The 23,393-nt window shown below is 40.6% G+C and overlaps 1 protein-coding gene across 1 annotated transcript; it reads right to left on the reverse strand.

The window, feature by feature from the left end:
- Positions 1-6,836: 6,836 nt before the first annotated feature.
- GIMAP2 (GTPase, IMAP family member 2) lies at positions 6,837-16,439 on the reverse strand. Its single transcript, XM_059934379.1, has 2 exons — positions 16,349-16,439; positions 6,837-7,946 (listed from the first exon to the last, which is right to left on the reverse strand). Exons 1-2 carry the CDS (start codon positions 16,437-16,439, stop codon positions 6,973-6,975), a joined length of 1,065 nt encoding a protein of 354 aa, XP_059790362.1. The 3' UTR covers positions 6,837-6,972.
- Positions 16,440-23,393: the final 6,954 nt, after the last annotated feature.

Raw genomic sequence — 23,393 nt, forward strand, 5'->3', positions numbered from 1 at the left:
TCTCCCAGTGTGCGCAGAGGAAGTCTCAGACCTTTGAGACTCAGAGCTCTGGAAAGCGCAGAGGGAGGGTTAGGTGGTGGTGACGACTTAAAGAGACAGGAACATACATTGTGGGCTTAAAGCATTTCCCTTACAAAACCTCCCTCCTGTTGTGACTCAAGTGGTGTGTGCCTCCAGCAGGGCCCCTCGATACCAAATATCTTGTCATACCTGAGGAAGGGAAGGGTGTTGTAGGACCCCGAGGCCTGACTCTCCTTCTAGAACTGTTTAGTGATCTAATCTTCAATGACTTTTTACCCTGTAGCATTTTTTCCCCATTTCAAATAAGTCCAGAGAGCCTCCTGCCCCAGAACAAAGAACATGGTAGCTTTTCTCAACAGCTGTCCATTGACTGAACACCCATGTGGCCAGTGCTCCTCTGGGGTCCATTCTTTCAGAAAAATCCAGAAGCAGAGTTTTATCTGAGAAAGGAAGTCTCAGCTACTGAAGGACTTGAAGCTAGCCGGTATGTTGAGGATGGATACCTTTACACAATTCCTAAATTAGCCTTATGAGGAGGCTTAGTCTGGTCATCTGTGTTGGTATCAGCAATTCTAGTTATTCTGTCTTCTCTCAAGAGGGCCGTGAGAGTGAGGTCAGCAGAAGAGCCAATGGTGTGGTGAACAGGCTACAAAAGGACTGGCCCTAGGACTGGTCAGGTCACCAACCTAACTCAAACTTTCTGGAGTTGACTGTCCCTGTGTGTGGGAAGGAGGGCTGTCCTGAGCCCTATTCTACTGACTGGGGCCTGCTTTTTCATCTCTTTCTTTCCAGCCCATTTCTTCAGGTAGGAAAGAGACCCAACTTCCACTATTTTCCATTCTTTATTTCAGGTACAGAATCTCTCGAATGACTGACACTCCCATTGTTTCCATTCAGCATCGTCGAAGCCAGGAGTCTCTCATTCTCCCACTAGATCAGCAGGGCCAGGACTAGTGTGAGGCAAGTTTGGTGTCCAGGGCACAAAGTTGAAGGAGGCACTCACTGCCAAGGTCTCTCAAGTGCCAACCCTACAGGTGAAGGGCCCTGGGAGTGAGTACTTCCTTAGGACTGAGGTGCATATGTCTCCTCACTGGCTGCACCCTAGTCCAGGCCACATAGACCAGTCTTGACTAAGTCTTGGACACCCAACATGTACCTTTCATGAAGATGCTTTCAGTGCCTCTTTGACATCTCCTTGCCATTCAGTGTTCTCATGCACGCATGTGGTGTCTTCCTTCAACCAGTTGTGACTCTCTGCCTGAGGATTTACCTGGTTATGAGAGGATGCTTGGCTAGTGCACGGAGCAGCCTGAAGTCATCAGAGAGCTAAGGTCCCCAGGAGCAGACCTCAATCTGTGACAGTGAGAAGTTAGGGGATAAATACCCCAGCTTCTTTGCTTATTAAATTGTGCACTGCCCACCAAGTGGGATAACTCTGAGGTATATTCTGGACCAACCGCTGTGGTCCCCGGCAGGACGGAGACCCAGTTGTCTGTGGTGGGAACCCCCTCATCATTGTCTACAGTGGTAACATGCTCATGAACACAACCTGGGGCGGCTCCTTTCCCTTCCCTGTCTCACATTCCCACAGCCCTACTAGTGCTTTCTGGGATCGCCTTCCTACCCCAAAGTAACTGTCTGTCTCCATTTTCCTCTGCATTCTGATTAGATTAGCTTTTGGTTATTTGCCATTGTCTCTGGGCTTGGTCCCCTGGTATTCTCCAACTTGCCATCGGTTGTGGAAACCTATCCAAGGCCAAGGCCCTGAGACTCCTGGGTCTCAGAACCATCCAGGGCTCCTGCTTCCTCTCCTCCCTATTTCCACACTTCCTTCTTCTCCTTTCAGACTTGCATGTATATCGTTTTCTTCTCTATCCTTATAAATCCAGTAAAAATGACACAGAAGGAAAACATCCTTCCTGAACAGACCTTCAGAACAGAATAATAAGAAGTTCAAACCTTCTGGGATCATTCTTCATCCCCGATGTCTCCTTGCCTTTTCTAGATATGGCAAGAGCTCAACTATCAGCATCCCCAGGGCTACAAAGGAATAAGCACTATTCAAATATCATCTCAGGAGAGGAGATTATAGGGAAATACATCTTCAATCAAATATTGATTATCTGAAAGACATTGGCCCCACTATGCACCAGCATTTAGAAGGACTATTTTAGTGTCATGTAGATCCTACTTTCTTTTTTTTGTGGGAGAGAGAGAGGTTGTGGCCACCAAGGTTTACTTGTTAGAAGTACCAGTGAGGTAGGTGTCATCCAGGATTCAGTTTCATAGGACAAGCACCATGGCAAGCTTCCTAGTTTGATAGCATAACATAAAAAGAGATGGAAGTTTATAAGCCAAATCGGAAGTTAAAATGTTGTGTGTTTCATACTCCAATGTTATGTACAATGGGACACTGGAGTGAAAGAAATAAAATAAAAGCTCTGAGTGAGAGAGATGCAAACGTTCTCACAAACCTAGACTTGTATGAGAACCTAGGATGAGTTTCAGTTAATAAAAGACCAAGATAAAGGACTTGGGGGTTTATTTGATGTAATACCAGCATGCCAGAAAACAGCAAATGAATGGGGAAAAACACTCAGATTAAATGTGTAGGATATGAAGAAAAAAGGACTGAGAATAGAACACCAAAGTCCTTATAATTCTGGAACCATCAAGGGGAAAGCAGTACAAATATTTGAAAAGTGGAATGCTAGCTGAAAAGTGTGTTGTTATTAAAGACAAACTGCAGAAAGTCTGAAAAAGAAAAAGAATCCATTAGAATGGGGGACTTTTTTGCTTCTGGTTAAGTTGGAGAAAGGTTTAAAAGCCCTCAGCTTCCACATTGACAACAAAAATTGGACAGAAGGAAAATATACTTCTCTATGTCAAAGAATGATGGAAGCAAGGAAGCACCGAGGAACTGAATTCTAGATATAAAAGAGCCCTTTATAGGTGAGGAGAGAGCTGGGGAGCCTTCTATACCTATGGTAAGTACTTGGTCTGGATATAAATATTTGGAGGTGTTGGCTTGTCACAGACAGATTTTGCAGAGTGGAGGAGAAGTCAGATGATCATTTGACAACAATGTGGGTTATCTAAATAGATTGGAATCTGTATGGTCCTAAAGGCAACGCTAAATTGTCTATCTGGAAAACTCCTCCCGTTCTCATCACAATATTTTTTCCTAAGAAAGCAACAATGGAGAAGGGTCAAGAAAATAATGAGAAATTATTCTATCTCATTAGGCCCTTCTAGTGAAGTAAAGCCATTTAAAATTGGAGCCTTACACCTTTCTCAGTTCAAATGTTGATTAGATAAAATGTTGCTTAGATAAGAGATTGTTATGTGTAGTATGAATCAGAAGTGAACTTAATCGATTTAATGGTGGCTCATCCTCATTTCAACTCAAGCATTGGAGCCAATGATGTGATCAGTGTAATCACTAGACAGATAAATGAACTTGCACTATCCATAAAATAAACCAAACCCGGGGAAACATAAGCTTTAGACTTCAGTTTTATTGTCTGCAACATAAATTTATGTGACATATGAAGAGTTAGGAAAATATGGCTTATAATCAAAAGATTAAACATTAGAAGCAGAACCACAGATGTCTCATTCATTGGAACTTAGGACTTTAAAATAGCTATCATAAAAGTGTTAAAGAATTTATAGAAAAATAGATATAATGGGTTAAGAGTTGAAGAATTTCATGAGAGAAATATAAACTAGAAAGTATTAATTCTGGAACTAGAACATAAAATATCTGGAAAATAAAATCTTTATTGAATATGAGGATATATGTATATGTATAGCTGATCACTTTGTTATACAGTAGAAACTAACACAACATTGTAAAGCAATTATTGGATGGACCTCATAGCATATTGGACATTGAAGAAAGGATCTATGAACTTTAAGACAGGTCACGAGAAATTATTGAGACTAAAGCTTAAAAGGAAAATAGAAAAAAGAAACAAACACAGCACTAATGATCAGTGGGATAGTATCAAGCAGTCTAATGTAATTAGAATCCAAGAAGAGAAGAGAAGACTGAACTGGAAGGGAAAAGTTTTGAAGATATAATGACCAAAAATTCTTAAGTTTGATGAAAAACTTCAACTCATAAATCCAAAAATCTTCAGTTTATGTGGGAAATACAAAGAAAAGCAAAATCCAGGCACTTTATAGTCAAACTACTGAAAACCAAAAGAAAAAAAAAAGAGAGAGAGAATAATTTAAAATCAACAAGGGGAGGGAAAAATTCACATTACTCACAGGGGAACAACATAAGAATAATGGCTGCTTTCTTATCAGAAATAATGCAAACCAGAAAATATTGGAATATATTTAAAATGCTGAAGAAAAAGAAAAGATCGGCCCAGCAAAACTACCCTCCAAAAATGAAGCTTGAAAAAAGACATTTTAAGATAGAAAACCAGAGAGAATTTGTCCCACTAGGACTTGTGCTACAAGAAATGTTAAAGAAATTCTTTGAGCTGAAGGAGAATACCAGATAGAAACTTGGGTCAACAGGAAAGAATAAAGGTTTCTGGAAATTTTAAATATGTGGGAAATACGAGAAGACTACTATTTTGATTATTGCTTAGTTTCTTAAAAGTGAAATTGTCTAAAGCAAAATAATAACTTATTGTGAGTTTCTAACATATGAAGAAGGAAAAAATGACAACAATATCACAAAGGTAAGGTAGGGGCTAGATGCAAGTACACTTTCATAAGATTCTTATATCCTCTTTGAAGTGGTCCACTCTTAATTCAAGGTAGAGAATAATACGTTACAGATAAATACTTTCGTTTCTAGAGCAACCACTAAAAAAAAAAAGGTCAAAAGAGGAGAGAAAATGAAATAATTTTGAAAAGTTCAACACACAAAAATGAAAAAAAGAGGAACAATGAAAATATGGGGTAAATAGAAAGCAGGAGCAAGACGGTAAATGTAGATGTAAATCCAACCATAGCTATAGCTATTTTAAATGTAACTGATCTTTGACAAAGGAGCAAATAATTTAATGGAGGAAGCATAGTCTTTTTAAATTTTTTATTTATTTTTACTTTTTAAATTGAAGTATACTTGATTTACAATATTATATTAGTTTCAGGTGTACAGCAGGGTGATTCAGTATTTTTATAGATTATACTCCATTTAAGGTTGTTACAAAATGATGGCTATAATTCCCATTGCTGTACAATATATCCTTGTTGCTTATCTATTTGCTTCATAACAGTTTGTATCTCTTAATCACATAACCCTATTTGGCACCCCCCTTCCCTCTCCCCACTGTATCCAGTAGTTTATTTCTTATAACTGTGAGTCTGTCTAAAAGCACAGACTTTCAGTAAATGATGCTGGACACCCACATGCAAAACAAAATGAATCTAGTCACAGACCTTATACACTTCACAAGAATCAATTCAAAATAAATCATAGATATAAATGTAAAATGAAAAACTATAAAATGCCTAAAGATAACATTGGAGAAAATCTAGGTGACTTTGCGTTTGGCGACAACTTTTTAGGTACAACACTAAAAGCATGGAAGAAACAATTGATAAGTTAAACTTCTTTGAAATTAAAAACTTCTGCTGTGCAAAAGATATTTTAAAAAACGCTCAATGATATGGAACATAGAAAATTTAAAGGAGAAAATCAAAGTTAGATTTTTGTAAAATTTATAAAATTAAACCTCTAGCCAGGCTGATGAAACAAAAAGAAATAATCATAAATTGCCAATATCAGAATTCAAAGAGGAACAAGTATTGGATTGGACAAAAAGTTCATTTGGGTTTTCTGTAAGATGTTAGTTCTTGTACATATTAAAGGGATGATAAAATATTTTATGTTTCTGCAAATAAATTCAACTACTTAAGTATAATGGAAAAATTCCTTGAAAAGCACAGCATACAAAAATGAGCATAAGAAGAAATAAAAAAACAGCACATTTGGTTAAAAAAGACTTTAAATATTAATTTATAACATTAGAATTTATAATATTAGGGAAGGTTTAATATAGGTTTGGGTCTGGGGATCGGAGACCTCAGAATCAGCTCTCTGACTTTACCAACAACCCAAGGCTGAGTTTCTTCATCTCGGGATTGATGCAGGCGTTTGTCTGTAGGTCAACCCTGCCTTCTGGGTTTGCCTGTCCTCATGGCTCTCAACTCCCCTTTTAGCTCCACATCCTTTTTATGTGTATTGTCTGCTTCCTTCTTGGAGTTTTCCTAATTTTCTAGTGAGCTCATCAGTCATAAAGATTGTGTTTATTTTAAAAAATTCTAGTTGCATTTAACAGGATGATGCCCAAAAATATTCAGTCCATCATCTTGTCTGAAGCGTAAGCCTCTATGTGTGTTTCAATGCTAACTGGGAATGGGTACCAGGGATAAAATCTGGCTGAGCCTCTTTCAATGTTAAGCAAATTTGATGCACATAAAACAGACTATTGATGTGTGAGTGTGTCCGTGTGTGATTGTTGAGCAGGAATTAGTTGTGTTACAGAAATGAGCCACGTGTTCACTTACCATCTTCTGAGGGTAAAACCATAGCACAGACTTAAAGACATGTGATCTCAGGAACTTTACAGCTTACTTGTTATTTTACTGTACCCAGTAGAAATTTTATTGTTATTTTTGTTATATTCAGTAGAAATAGTAATAGTATAATGAAGAAAAGGAGTTTTTAGGAACATAAAACTGACTTTAGAGATTTGCAAATGAGAGGAATTTTATGTTTACAACTTTCAAAAGATATATTTCAAAACAAACAGTAACTTTTAAAATCATTTGGTTCCCTAACAAATAGAATGATGTTAAGACTTAAGCACTTCACAGAATCTCAAACGTTTAGTGCTGTCAGGCACTGTATTTTACAGGGGAGGTACAGTGTGTGATTCACCCACTAAATGACAGTGGATAAAGAACCACTGACTGTAACTATAATATAGGAGTCTTGCATTCCAGTCTAATGGTCTTTCTAAAAATTATCATTAATTTTTGGGGTATAATTAACAGTAAGCTACAGAATAAATTGCACATGCTAAACAGTAAGCAGTAAAAGAAATTGCACATTCCGTGCAATACACAAAATAACAGAGTTTGCAATCTGACAAACACCTGAATACACAATAAAATACACATCACTATTAGGATTAGGGCTTTGACCATGGTTGAATGTCTCTGAATTTCCATGTACTTTATAAAGCTCTCTTTGAAATCCTGTAATCTCTCCTCTGACTGCACAGTTCCACATTCAGACCCTGTTACTAGGCTGTACAACCTATTGCTGTAGTGGTCACCCCTTTTCGCCATCACTAGGCTCTCAGTCAAGGCCATTAGCTCCTTCACTTGGTCATCCCGACTGCTCCCTTTAGCACGGTTATTAAAGGCACACACTCGCCCCCCACACGCAGCCACCAGCGCGCTTAGGGCTTTGTTATCAGAGCCATGGATGTAATCCATCAGGGAGCCTCCCTTGAGGTCTTCCTTGCGGGTGAAGAGGACAATTGTGTGCCTCATGGCATCCTCTCCAAAGATCTCCTTCACCCTCTGCACAGCCCGCTGGTCCTCGGTGGTGAATCGGCCCAGCTGTGTCACCAGGAGCAGCACGTGGGGTCCTGGTGCGGAGAGTAAGTAGCACCTGTGTACCTCTTTGTACAGGGAATCAGAGGGGTCCTTCCCAGAAAACATGTCTGGTGTGTCAATAACAACCATCTCTCTGTCTCCCCAGCTTCCCCGACTTTTACTGCAGGTCTTCGTCAAGGGCTGGGCACTCAGCCTGGACTCAAATGCTTGCTTCCCCAGGATGCTGTTCCCTGTAGCACTTTTGCCGGTTCCGGTTTTGCCCACCAGAATGACTCTCAGCTCCGATCCTCTGGCATGTTGAGCTTGTTGGCTCTTTGTATATGGTCCTGCTAAGAGCAAGTTTACTTAGAAGAAAAAAGACAAATACCATATGATATCGCTTATATGTGGAATCTAAGAAAAATGATACAAATGAACTCATTTACAAAACAGGTATAGACTCACAGCCATAGAAAACAAACTTACAGCTACCAAAAGGGAAACAGGCAGGGGAGGGATAAATTAGGAGTTTGGGATTAAAATATACACACTACTATATATAAAATAGATAACCGACAAGGACCTACTGTATAGCACAGGGAACTACACTCAATATCTTGTAATAACCTACAATGGAAAAGAATCTAAAATTCTATTCATATATATGTGCGTGTGTGTGTATAACTGAATCACTTTGTTGTATACTTGAAACTAACAAAACATTGTAAATCAACTATATTTCAATTTAAAAAAAAAACTAATTAAATGTGAAAAAAAAGCAAGCTTACTTTTTTTTTTTTTTGACTGCGATGGGTCTCGGTTGCTGCGTGTGGGCTTTCTCTAGTTGCGGTGAGCAGGGGCTCAGCAGTTGTGGCACACGGGCTCAGTAGTTGTGGCACGTGGGCTCAGGAGCACCGGCTCAGTAGTTGTGGCACACAGGCTTAGTTGCTCTGCGGCATGTGTGATCTTCCCTGACCAGGGCTCGAACCCTTGTCTCCTGCATTGGCAGGCGAATTCTTAACCACTGCTTCACCAGGGAAGCCCTTACTTTGTTATTACCACACTGATCATGCCAATGGAATATTTTTAATGATAAGGAAAAGTCTGGGAAAAGACACTCTCACAATGTACGGTATTTATGAAATAGAAGCTAACTCTATTATCAAATAAAATAATGGTTTTTAAAACTCTAAATTTCTCTAAGTCTGCAGGGCATTGCCATGTTGGCTCCTAGAAAAACATACTTGGAGGTGAGTTAGAATTAGAAACATACATTGTCATTCAAAACTTGCCTATATCACCCAGTTCCGGCCCTGTAAAAGGCAAATTTTCTGGAGATGAGAGACGTGTAGCCAAGACTGTGGGTTCCATCTCCAGGTGGGGAAAGTAACCTGACTGTTCCAGGGCCAGAGATGGCTCCTCTGACCGTGGCTGGGCAGAGGTGTGGTCCCGAGCACCAGTGAAATGGTTGGACCAGGAAAATACTGAAATGAGCATTGTGAAATGATTCTCTCCAGTGAAGAAACTGCTGCTCGCTTATACTTTGCTTCAAGAGGATAGCATGATTTTTATGCAAAATAGGCACAGAATGGGTAAAACAGGCACACACAGGAAGTCACTTTCTTACCAGAGTGACTGCATTCCTTTTGGCCCATGGCAGTTCCTGAGGGACAGAGAGACCAGAGACCTATTAAAAAAACTATCATTTTTGAGCTACGACTCATGAGAGAACCTTATATTTCTAGAGCACGTTCACAACCATGCCTCATTTGTCTACAAAAAGCTGAGGAGGTGGGTGGAAAGAAGTACTATCTCTATTTTACAGAGAAATTTAGTCACTTGCTCAGAGTCAACCCAGTGAGTCAGAAAATGGGTTTTGCTTGTCGCCCCACCTACTTCTTCTTATCTCCATGCCCACCTCTCGTCCACTTTCCCTCCTCCCTGCAGGACCTCCCTGCCCACTCTTGCTTTCCGTGGCCACACACCTTCCCTTCCTTCTGCCTCCTTTCTAGGTCTGCCTTGGGTCCCAGGTTCAGACTGCTCTTTCCTTCGCTCCTTCCCCACCTCACCCAACCCCTCCCTCCACGCTGAGTCCTTGCTGAGAGGCTCAATGAATTAAGAACACGACTCCAGAAAAGTACACTGTCCTTTAAACCAGAAATACACTTCATTTGATCCGTTAATTACTTGAATTTTCCTCTTTCCATGAAGAAGCCTTGCCATTTAGTTCCTTTTCCTACACAGAGAGAAGTAACTTAAAACTGGCAGCCTGTACCAAGCGACAAGGCAGAGAAAATGCATGAGTTAATGACCTAATTCTTCCCAGTTAGCACTTTTTATTGGCTCTATGCAGAGGAAGCTCTCTTTGCCAGTAATGGGTAATCTAAATTCCATGAAGTTTACAGGTCCTGTAAACTGGCTTCACTTAAGCCAAATGCCATCACTCTAAATTGTTTCCCTGAAAATAGGGCAAATTTGTTTAAAATTTTTTTCTTTAGCCTGGGAGCTAGAAATCAACACTGCAGAACTTTCTTGAGTGTAGGCTTACCTGAGTTATTGTTGAAACAGAAGCCTCCCCAGTGAAATCTGTGACTTGCCCGTTCAGCTTGAAGAGAAAAAAAAAAAAAAAAAACAACCCAGAAAACCGGAAACCTAGTCTGCTTCTTCCTCTCTTGAATCTCCACTGAGTTTCCCCACTGCAAGTGAGCCCCAGCACATGCCTGTGATTCTCTTTTTAAAAATAGTTAAAATGGCAAAATTTAATGAATAATTTGTTGTCACGTGGACTGTTTTTTCTCAATAGTGAAAAAACCAATGTTTGAATCATTTAAACTGGACAGGGAAAAAAGGGGCGCCAGGGATGCTGGTAGATTTGCTTGCTTCCCACCCGGGCTGCGTCCCCGCAGTTACAGGTTTGCCTGAATGAACACCCCTCAACTCCCCCCAGGAGGAATGACACCTCATCCACACCGTAGCAGTGACTGTCCTAAAGGCAAGTGCCGCTGGGCTGGGGGGCAGAAAGAGCGTGGGTGTGAGGGGCACAGGACAGGGCACTATGCAGAGCGGGGAGGGTACAGAAAGGGGAACCCGGGAGAAGCCCATGTCTGTCTGACTGTAACAGTCATGTCCATCAGCGCATTTGGAAATAACTCACTCGTGGTTTCCCTGCTTTTCCTTCCTGCCCAGCTCTGCAATGTCAGGGAGGCACCTCTGGGAAGCAATGATCTAGGCAGTGTCTACAATAATAATCTGAGTCTCTACATTCAGGAAGAATGACCCAAGGGGTTAAAGCTGAAATCACTCAAATGCTTGTATTCCCTTATTTATATGACGTTCACCACAGCAGGGGCAGGGAAAATGTGGGACTTAGATAGCCTTTAAATATCTCAGATTAGTAGTGATGCACTTTGCTTTCTCTCCCAACCACTGATGAGAAAAAATCACAGGTCCCGACCTCATTATAAGAGAGGTTGGGAAACGCAGTGGAGTCCCGGGACACGGGTGGACACCACTGCTTTGTCACACACTAACTATTATCACTGTTTTGCATTCTTCCACATCCTTTGCTATGCAGTCTTCTACTTAATATCAGTAATCTCTTCCTAAAAACAAACCATTCTGTGTCAAAGTACTAACAGGGACCTATTTCTTATTGTTTTATATGAAAACATATAATGCAATATCAAATTCAAAGCCCATCAATTTTCTAAATTACATGTAAAATTCACTAAAGTACCTATATAAAAACATTTTTTTTAGAATAAAAGCTTAAAATATTGCTCTTTTGAATAACCAAAATATTTTTGGTTTATAAAAGAAAGTTATTTGTTAAGTATCCTGACAAATAACTCAATTAAAAAATGGGCAAAGCCCCTGAATAGATATCGTTTCTAAGAAGACATACAAATAGCCAACAAGTACATGAAAAGGTGCTCAACATCACTAATTATCAGGGGAATGCAAATCAAAACCACGATGAGATATCACCTCACACCTGTTAGGATGGCTATCATCACAAAGACAGGAGAGAAGTGTTTGTGAGGATGCGGAGAATTCACATGGTGGTGGGAATGTAAATCGGTATAGCTACTATGGAGAACAGTATGGAGATTCCTAAAAAAATTAAAAATAGAACTACTGCATGATCCAGCAATCTGTCTTCTGGGTATGCATCCAAAGAAAACAAAATCAGAATCTTGAGGTGATACCTGCACTCCCATGTTCACTGCAGCATTATTCACTAGTCACGATATGGGAAAAAAATCCGTGTCCATTAATGGATGAATGGATAAATATGTCTAAGCTGTATGTAATGGGATATTATTCAGCCATGAGAAAGAAGGAAATCCTGTTATTTGCAAAGACATGGATGAAACTTAAGGCATATGCTACGTGAATTAACTGAGAGAAAGATAAATGCTCTATAAACTCACTTATAATTGGAATCTAAAAAGAAAAAGTGGAACTCATGGAAACAGAGAGTATAATGGTGATTGATTACCAGGGGTTGGAGGTTTGGGGAGATGCTGGTCAAAGGGTAAAAGCCTTCAGTTATGAGATAAATAAGTTGTGGGGATTTAACATACAGCGTGGTGACTATAATGCTGCCATGTATATTTAAAATTTGCTAAGACAGCAGATCTTAACCATTCTCACCTCATACACAAATAAGGTAACTATGGGAGATGATAGATGTGGCATTTAACCCGATTGTGATCATCATTTCACAAAATGTACCTATGTCAAATCATCAAGTTGTACACTTTAAATATCTACAGTTTTATTGTCAACTGTATCTCAATAAAGCTGGAGGAAAAAAATAAACATTTTAAAAATAAAAAATAAAGATAGACAACAGGGGAGGATGTGGAACAATCAGAAATCTGCATTGTTGGTGAGAGTGTAAAGTGTTACAACATTGTGGGAAAATGTCTGGCAGTTTCTATGTCTTTCACTAGAATATTATGTCTCTCTTTATGTAGAGCACACATATTTCTTACCAAGTTTATTCCTTAGAACTTAAGTTTTTGTGTTGCTATTCTGTCATAATTTCCCCTTTCAGTCTGTTTTCTAAAGGGCTTCTATTTTGTATGGAGGAATAAAATAAATTTTAAAGAATTCATTTTATAGCCAGACAATTTACTTTTTTCAGTATTTCTAAAAATAATTTTTTATTTCCCTTTGATTACCGTGGGTGTCTGGGTTTATCCTAGACTCAGTTACAGGTACTGATAGGTGTCCCTCACAGTCCAAACTCCCACAATTTGAACATTTGCTATACAGTATCAATTTGAACATTTGCTATAAACAGCTTTACCCCAAATTCATTATCTGTATTGCAAATCCATTACAGCAAATCCGACTGTGCATACTAGTAAAAATGATCACATTGCATGTGAGGCTGGGAAAGAGGATGTAGAGTGAACTGCGGTCCTATCTCAGCTGCTTCCTGACAGTATCCTGTCTCCTGCCCATGTTGCTTAGCTATGTTTTTAATTGTTTAATTGTTGGAATTGCTAGACAATTGGTAGATGCATTTGTAATTTTGATAGATATTACTGGATGGTCCACAATAAAAATTTTAACCAAACTAGTTACACCAGCATTTTGTTAATTTCCCCATATCCTTGTTCATGATTTTATCTGCCAATCTGATCAATGAAAACTTGTATTCATGTGATTTTTTTATATGCATTACTCAACATGAATGTGGTCGAGTTATTTTTCGTATGTTAAAGAACTATGTCTTTTTTTATTATCCTCTCATATGTTTGTTACTCATTTTTAAATTCTGTTGTTAATCTTTCTGATATTGATTTGTAGAAGTTCTTTATGTGGCCGAAAATGATCATTTTACCTCTTCCTCTTGGAGTTTTGAAAAAAACCATCCAATTTTGTCCACAGTTTATTGTGGCTAGTATCCAGAAGAATGTTCAACAGTCCCAATATAGGAGGCCTCCTTACCTTGTTTCTCACTTTTGTGGCAATACCTCAATGCTTCCAGTTAAATAAGGTGTGGGCTTTGAGGTTGAGATGGAAATTTTTATTATTTTTAAAAAGTAACCAGTTATTAGATGCTGAATTTTACCAAATTACCTTCCAACACTAAGGTGATAATTGGATTATGTTGCTCCACAGCTTTATAATACATTAAATTATATGAAAATATTTCCTGATATTGAACCTTCTTTGCATATTTGGGACTAATCTTTCTCATCTAAGTTATCGCTGGCTTCTATTTGATAACAGTTTATTTAGAAGTTTTGCATTTCTTCATGAGTGATCTTATTCATTTCTTTTTTTTTTTTTTTTATTATTCATTTCTAAAACAAAGAAAATTCTTTTTCCGTTGATTGCCGTGGTCCTAGCTGTATCTGGTTTGGGGGTTTCATTTTCCTTCCAAACGTATCAACCATGGTGTTTTTCTCGAATAGATACTTGCACTCCAGAAGAATTCTGGTTCTATCTTTTAAGAAAACAAGATCTTTACCATCACTACCTTTCACCATCACCTCTTCCTTTCTTAGGCCAGCCTGATGTTGAACAAAGACTATAGCATAGTGAATGTTATGAAGGAAAATGCCAGGGTGCCATTGGGAATGTATAAAGGATAAACTAAACTAATGGGAGGGGGGTAGCCGGGAAAGACTTCTGAGAAAAAGTAAAATTGTTTGAGCTGAACTTGAAGAGTGAGTGAGGAAAGGGATTGGAGGTGTTTCCAGGAATAAGTAGCAGCATATTCCAAGGCAAGTGACAGCATGGAACTCTCAGGTATTAAGGAAGGCAAGGATGGCTAGAACCTAGAGGCAGGAAGTCAGATTGTGTAGAAATGAGGCTGGAGATTGAGGCAGGCATTTGTCAAGTTTGGATCCTGAATGTTTTCTTGCAAAACAATGGAAAGTCACTCTGAGATTGACTTGGGGTCATAGTGCCATGGCCCCGATTGTGAGTTATGTGAAGAATGGATTCAAAAGCCCTATCCCCTATCCTGCTTTACATCATCTGCATTTGGGTATCTTTTTTGGGGTCCTCCTCAATGTCCTCTCTCACATCCTCTGCCTCCCCACCCACCCCACCCCCTCAGTGCACGGAAACAGAACTACTGTGGTTCAAGTGAGCTGGAGAAGGACCCTGGCTGTGAGCCTTGAGGTGAGCCCACTGAACTCTCTGCCCCAATCTATTTCCTAACACCCTCCCCAGTGCTCAGCACCCTGTCAGCCCTTCATTTCCTTTCCAACCACTTCCTGCATAAGACTCTTTCATTTTTCACTTCTCGTTCTAAGTTCAACTATGTCTTGAGAAGAACTTGGTGTCTGGGTGTTTCTTTTTAACCAAGAGTGAAAAATAACTGTTTGCGATTCTGTCTGTGAAAGGAAACCACAAGACCCCGAGCTGCTCCTGAGGCAAGCTCCACCCTGCCAGAGGGCAGAAAGCCTATTTATCTGGTATGATCTGAAGGGACTGAAATCCCCTCTGCCAAACATCAGCTGCAGCCCACTATCCTTGAACTGTCACTGCTCTCTTCTGAGTAAAGCTCTTGCACCAGGAGGGTGCTTAGGCAAAGAAAACAACACACAGGGAGAGACTTAGAAGGATGTCAAAGGAGCTTGAAGTAGTTCAAGCGAAGAGTTAAAGCTTCAAGTCCTCAAACACCAGGTATAGGCTGGAGGGTTCGGTTAGTGTAGCCTATGACCCATTGCTCTCAGATGTGCAGGATATTTTAAAAGAGATGGGCACCTCAGATCTAACTTGCTACCAGGTCCTGGATTTGAATATTATCCATTGAAATTGTACAGATTGCTCTATTTGCTCTAGTTCTAACTTCCTGTCTTCCACCTGCCCCCCCCAAACCGCTCCGTCATTTTTAGTTACCCAGGGCCCGTCAGTGACCGCCGACGACCAAAAGACATCCTCCATATACTCAATGGGGTTTTGGAATCTGACCGTTTCAATTCCTGTTGGGCCATTAACCAGCTATGTGTCCTTAGGCAATTCTGACCCTAATTTCCTTCATCTTCAAATGGGAAAAAACTTAAACTACTGATAGGATTGTCAGCATTAAATGGAAAAATATATGTAAAGCATGTAGCCCCAGCACCTAGCACCGTGGTTTCCAAGCCTTAGCCTGCATCAGAATCGCCTAAAGAACTTGGGAAAACACATAGGGCTAGGCAACATCCCTGGAGTTTCTGAATTAGTAGGATTTGGGTGGAGCCTGAAAAGTGGAAGTTCTAGCAAGTTCCCAGGTGATACTAATGTTACTGGCCCAAGGACCTCACTTTGAGGAGTGCTGCCCTAGGGCATTGTCATCATTTTTATTGTTGAAGTTGGGTTACCATCATGTGTCCTCTACCCAACTATAAACAGAAGTAGGGGCTTTATCTCTGAGGCACCTTAACTTTCTGGCTTTCTCCCTACATAGGACATCTAGGACATTTCCTGATTGTCCAAAGCACTTCTACATTTTCTTTCTTTTAGGTTCATCTCAGATGAGAGGGTTCAATGCTGACTTTCTAACCCAAAACCTTTACATTTCAGATGTGCTTTGTCTATCCCATTTATGGTCTCCCGTTAGCTGATTTAATCCGAGGTGAAAGACCTTCTATAGAAAATGCCTTAGCCGGGTGGTTCTGGGATTTTACTTTGCATCAGACTCACTTGGAGGGTTTGTGAAAACACAGATTGCTGGACTCCCGGAGTTTCTGGTTCGGTAAGTTTGGGAGGGAGCCCAGGACTTTGCATTTCTAACGAGTTTCCAGGTCATGCTGCTGCTGCTGGTCCGTGGCCCACACTTTGAGCAGCGCTGGCCTAGTACACAGTAAGTCTGCAAAGTAGCTCATCGGGGTAGTTTCCATGACTCTGGGGATCAGAGTAGGTGGCCATTTACAGAAACAGTAAGTAGAGTCAGATGTCTCTGATGTGCCTGTCATGCATCAGAGGATGATGTAAGGGAAAAAAGAAGAAACCAACGTGGCTTCATCTCTACAGGTGTCCTCATATATTGATGAGAAGACAAGGACTGACACCTGTGGAAAACAGGCGGCCAAGGAGGGAGTGTCTGATTGACAGGGGAGGAGGATGATCAGTGATCTCCAGTTGCCGTGCAGGAGGTCAGAGAGGAGGTTTTCTCTGAAGGATGGGAGGATGGGGTACGTGGAGAGCTTTGGGGACAAACAGACAGGTGGGAGGAAATGGCATGAACGATGGTTTGAAGGTAGAAGTAAGCATTGCATGGGTGGGAAAAAGTGCACAGGTGAACTACGCTACGCGGTGGCATGAACTACACTACCATGTAATTCTGGCTGAACATTGCGTTTCATATCTTCTTCTCATTTAATACTTAACAGCCACACTGGGAAGTAAAGATTATTATCTCCATATCTAAAGAAGTAAAAATAAGATTCAGAAAATTGAATAACTTGAACAACATTGCTTAGAGAATGAGTTTGGCGCCGGAGCGGGGAAGGGAACTTTCAGGACCCCAAGTCTATCGCTGTGTCCTTTATAAGGTAGCAAAATAGAAGGAGATGGGGCTGCGAAGAAAGTTTGCAGCCTGATGTAAATCTGTCAATTCCAGGCCAAGAAGTATGAACTGTGACCTATAGTGGGGGGGTCTCTTGAGCCATAGACACATGAGAAAGCTGAGTTGCATAATCTTGATTTGGTACATGGAGATTAAATTAAGGAAGTGAAACTGGGACAAGAGGAAAGTTACCATCTATCTACGTGAACTCCCATTTTCCTCTCCCTTCCTCTTTTTTTCTTACTCCGCCCAATCCTGTGTTACCCAGTAACAGTCTCTTTCACTTCCTCTCCTTCTTTCTTGCACAATGTCTTTTTTTTTTTAACTGAAGTATAGTTGATTTACAATGCTGTCTTAGTTTCAGGTGTACAGCAAAGTGATTCAGTTATACATACATATATATTCTTTTTTCAGATTCTTTTCTGTACTGAATATAGTCTCCTGTGCTATACAGTAGGTTCTTGTTGGTTATCTATTTTATATATAGTAGTGTCTATCTGTTCATTCCAAATTCCCAATTTATCCTTCCCCCCTTTCCCATGTTTGGTAACAATGTTTGTTTTCCATGTTTGTGAGTCTGAATCTGTTTTGTAAATAAGTTTTTTTGTATTTTTTTTAGGTTGTACATATACATGATATCGTATGATATTTGTCTTTCTCTGTCTGGTTTACCTCACTTAGTATGATAGTCTCTAGGTCCATCCATGTTGCTGCAAATGGCATTATTTCATTCTTTATTTTATGGCTACGTGGAATTCCATTGTATATATGTACCACATCTTCTTTATCCATTCATCTGTTGATGGACATTTAGGTTCACAATGTCTTTTTTAACACTCTTGACCGCAGTTCCTTACCCCACTACATCAGGGAGTCTGAAGTACCCAATCTTAGGAGAACACACTTCCCTTCAATCCTGGTTTCCGGTCTTGACAGATTCCAGAATTGATGAGTCTGAGGGTCACAAAGAGTAGAGCAGAGGCTCTAGCTTTTCTGGAAAGGCCATTCTAGACTCTGCCCAGGCTGCTCCTTAGAGACTGCTGCAACCGAAGTACACACACACACACATACATACATACACACACCCACCTACTGTGGTGCTCAGCCCCCAGCCTGTTCCCAGCCTCTTCTGCTTTCAGGTCTTACCCTTTCTGAGGATTAGCACCTCTGTGGAGGAATTTGCTTCAGAGGTTAATTTGTTCTGGACACTGGGCCATGATTTCCTTTTCCAAGAGATGGAGGACATTTCAGGGAGCAGGCAGACTGTTAAGCTAGGGTGGTTAGAGATGGTTGCAAGGCCCCCTTTCCTATAAACGTGACCCGCTGGCAGTGAGACACACTCACACAATGACAGGAACTTGAATTCCTACCTGGAGAACTATACTGGGGTTAACAAAGGGGAGTGTATTAACTCCAAAAGCCCTTGTTCTACTGCATTAAGATATATAAGGGCTTTTTTCTAGACTTTCCCTAAAATCGTCTCCGCCTCTTCCTACTAATACATTAGATCTTCCCTCTCTGAGTGTCACCACGGTACTCATTATGCCTGTGAGTTGCTTTAGGGCTTTCCCATCAGCTCAGCGTTGCTGGTTTTCCCCTGTGAGCCCCCTCAGTGTTGGACTTTCCCACTGTCACCTCAGTACTTGTGCCTCCTGTTAATACACAAGTAGAGTGAAGAGAACACGGGTTGAGGGCAGAAGATGAAGACTGTGGGCATCAGGCTGCCACTGTGGTTTATGGGCAAGACCCATAAGGCCTCTGAGCGTCATTTGTTTATGGCTAAAATTAGGGTTGTGGCCAATGATCTAAGGCCTCTTCCTACTGTGACATTAAAGCTCCCCAATACTTCTGACCATATCCAGGGAGCCTGAGACCCCGGCTCACCCAGGAGCACGGTCCCCAGCTCACAAACCCATCAAAGCTGACTCGATCCTCAGAGAGCCGGTCGGAATGCAGTTGTCACTCTGCAGGGCTGGTTCAGAGACAAGTGATCCCTGAACAGGTGGGCGTAGTTTGGTAAATGTTCACCATCAGCTGTTCATGTTAGGAGTTAGTGACCGAATCTATCAGCCACGTTTCTGGGTGATATTGCTTACTGGCACTTTGGGCAATAGCCGTTCCTTTGGTATGTGTTTGTTTTTATTCTTGTCCTTGTTTAACCATTTAAAAATGTTAATGGTCCTTTCCATTTCTCACTTGAGCCTCATGAAATAACACAGTGCAAAAATGGGCAAATATCCCCGGAAGACCAGACAACAGAATCCTTCATAGCCAGGTGGGACTATGGGGTGCAATTTTCCCCATTCAGCACCTCACCACTCAACCTTCAAGCCTGCATGTCAAGTTTGACTGGAGGGAGTAATGCCTTCGTAAGGTCTCCTTAGGGTCATGTGGGTGAGATGGCTCTCCTATCACTCGGAACAAAGATCCAAACCTGACCTCCTCGTGTGCATTCATTTCTCTCAGGCCCATTCCTTTCTCCCCCTCACACCCCGTGCTCCGTTCCCTACAGCCATGTATCTTGTATTAGTAAATATTTCACGTGTGCTAAACCAGGGGTTTGTGGAGTCATAATTAATAAAACCCTAAGCAAGTGATTCCTAAGAGTTAAAAATGTAAGCACTGGAGCATATTTGCAGAAGAGTTACTTTTGAGGGTGAAGGGGGCAGATCAAAAAGTTTGGCTCTCAAATCCTGCAGTAATCCTATATTGTCTTAATGCTATAGATGACTTGTTGTTAGACTGAAATCAGAATTATCAACTATAAAATGAGAAACACATTAGCATTCATTTACATTACTCTCTTACGCAAGACCTAACCTCGTTTTACACATGGTTAAAATCATCAAACTTTACAAGGTCTCTGTTCAACTGTAACCTTCTCTTGCTGATGGTACCCTGTTCCATTTTTGAACACCTTATTTAGATTCTCCTTTTGGTGGAGAAATTCTGAAATATGAGCCCTTTTGTCTGTTTTCTGCTTTACACATCCACAGCCAGCAAATTTCTTCAGATCTGCCTACTTGCCAAGTATCTTCTTCTTGAAACTCTTATTCAGTTCCTTCATTATTTTCTGTATAGTTATTTTATACACTTTAAAAATATTCTTTGCTACACTCCCCTGAATACTCCAAATTGTCAATACCATCCAAGATCTAGTCCCTGAATTGACTACGTGTTTCTATGTGTTGTCGGCTCAACTCAAACCGTTGGCAGTATTATTTCCTGTTGGATCTGGACTTCTGATAATAAAGTCTGGGTTAAAGGGGCTTATTTTTGATGAAAGCTTTTTTGCATCATTGCTTCGTCTTCAGTGTTAGCTCACAGAAAATTTCCAGGTTAGTATACAGTGAAAATATCCTATTTTTTAACACCTCCAGTCTGTTCTTCTAAATTTATTTTTGGAAGAGCTATCATTTAAGAATTTTTAAAATAATTATTCAGCTGGTTTTAGTGCAGGATTCTAGCTTGTCAATATCACTTTGGTTCCTGCCCATAATGCCTTGTTGCCAATATTATTTAAAATACTAGTTGTTTTCTGGACAGTTAAGGAGAACATAGGTAAAATAGAAGCCTGGACTAGACATCGACTCCATAACCAACTGTGTGACCTTAATACATCCTTCGAACCTCAGGTTCCTAATATTTTAAGAGAAATTGTAATATCTAATTGGACCGTATCACAGGGATCTTGGAAGAATAATTAAAACAATGGAGGTAAGAGAATTTTCCAAAATATGAATTGCTTCATGGAGAAGGATAACTAGAAAAGTGGTAAAGATGATGATGGTGACACTGTTGATATTCTTTGCCTTCATCACCATCTTCTGCAACATGGTAATTTGGGGATCCCAAAGCCTGGAGAAAGCAATCCAAATTAGAAGAAATTTTTAGGAAATAGAGAGAATACCACTGATCATGGAATGGGACATTGTAGAATGTGTTCCACGGCTCTGTGATGAGAACTCCCATACCTTGGCTTGTGACCAGGACCAGCCGTGGGAGAACTCTCTAGAACATCTGGCTTATCTTTTCATCCTCCTTTCTGCACTTCTATTCCTGATGGCAACACCTCATCTCCCGATCTTCACCCCTGAAAACCCAGAGCTCACAAGCTCTCTTTTGGTGTCCTGGTTCCCAAAGAGAGAGGGCGTGGAAACCATTGTTAGGGCACCTGAGGTAGCCTTTCTAGAACGAGATGGCTCTGGAAGAGAGAGGGAGCCTGGTCTGGAGGTCCTGAGGCTTTGATCAGAAAAACTTGGATGTTGAGGCCAAGAACGGACCTTCATACATTATTGGAACCTCAGTTCAGGAAGTCCTGGGGACCTGGCGCCGTGAGAGGAGAGGAGGCCCGGGGGACTGTGTGGAGGGCAAGGGGTCCTGGTTAGACTGTAAGGTGGGAGGGATGGGGTGTGGGTGCAGTGGGGGCAGCCCAGAGAACAGGATCCACGCTCAAGACCAGCATTTCTCACCTTACAACTTTTTGCCCGTGGCTACTCTTTGTCGGCAAGTTCATATCTCACAAGGGACACTGAGGCCATGGTGTCAACACAAAAGAGTCCTCATGAGCAAGGTGCTTCCTGCAGTAGTCAGTGTAAAGTCATGCCTCTGCTCACAGACAGGACCGGCTCTGTCCATGTCACCCTATCCCTCCCCCTTCCTTTTCATCCCATTTTATTGCATTCCTTATACAGCTCTTCACCAGGCACCTTCTGTGTGTTCAGCTCTGTGCAGTGGTGTTTGTAAGAGAAGACCTCAGTCTAGGGGGGTGGATGAGTCTCATGTACAGGACATAAACACAGGATAAAATAAAGCGGCGATACACGTAAGGACCCAGAATGCATGCAACAGAACTCAAGGGCTAGGGGAGGAGAACAGCAGGAAGCTGGCCTGTATTACAGGGGACGGGCGGGCGAGGTGAAAAGGCAGCTGATAGTTCTTCAGGGAGCAGGGCCCTGCTCGCGGCTCTGAGAATCTGAGACTTGAATCCCCCTTCCTTTCCTTTCTGCACATCACCCTGCCCTGGCCCTGAAGGAGGGGCTGAAGGGAAAGCACCTCAGTTAGAACAGCTGTGAAGTTCAAGTCAGTGTTGTGTGAATAAACCAGGGCCTCCACCCCTTCCCACACTGCGTATGTCCTTGAACTACATTTAGGTCTTCTTCCAATTTATAAACTTCTCACTGAAATTTTAAAGATACATCTGAATTCAGGGAATTCATGTTTTATCAGAAATCAGAGCAGAGTAGTTTGTAATTCCCCTAATGAATGAAACTATATTGAGAACTGAATAACAACGAAAAAATAAAAACTTTTGGATTAAGCTACAGCAGTATTTAGAGGGAAATTCATAATCTTACATATGTATACTTGAAAATAAAAAGCAAAAAAATTAAAAAGGAGAGCAGAGTAAAACCAAAGAACAGAGAAGAAAGGAGATAAGAAAGAAAGGAACAGAAATTATTGAGATATAAAAGAGCACAAATGAGCATATCAAAATTTAAAAACTAAAGCTGATTCTTTGGAATGACTAATAAAGTTCTGCTAATACGGATCAAAATCAAAAAGAGAGTGAACACAATAAAAATACTAAGCATTAAAGAAAAGAATGTAACTATATATTCAAAGGAGATTTTAAAAATTTTAAGAGAATTCAATGAATAAATTTATGCCAATAAATTTGAAAATATAGATGAATGGATAATAAAAAAAGATAAATAAATAAACTATAGAATTTCAGGTAACAAAGAAAACAATGGCATTATTAATCCCATGGGAAGAAATACTTTCTTGCTATTTCCCAAACTGTATCCTTTAAATATTTGATTCCTTTAAAATGTTTTAGGAATATAGACCTACTCTAAACAAGACCAATGTGTTAAGAAACATACCAGAGACTATGCATCCATATTCAACAATTACTTTATTTTAACAAAGTTTTGTTTTGTTTTGTCAGATTATTACCAACACTCAAATCTGTCCCCTTTGAGCTAAGGCATGCGATCTAACCCTCTTTCCCCTTCTCACAATACATCTGGAACTCTTCCGGTAGCACGCACCTTAGAGTGAGGGATGCCAAAAGAGAAGCAGTCTGTTTATTTTATGGCTACCTCTTACAGCTTTACCATTGACCCTAATCACCAGACTGGGGCATTTTTGAAACCTAAAATTCATTCCCAGGTCAAGCTGTGATCCCAGAAAGCAGTCAAAAGTTTTGCTGCAGACACACCACAGGCTTGGCATGACAAGACTCCTACACAGGTATATTTTACTG

This window comes from Balaenoptera ricei, chromosome 9 (assembly GCF_028023285.1).
Source record: "Balaenoptera ricei isolate mBalRic1 chromosome 9, mBalRic1.hap2, whole genome shotgun sequence".
Lineage (NCBI taxonomy): Eukaryota > Metazoa > Chordata > Mammalia > Artiodactyla > Balaenopteridae > Balaenoptera > Balaenoptera ricei.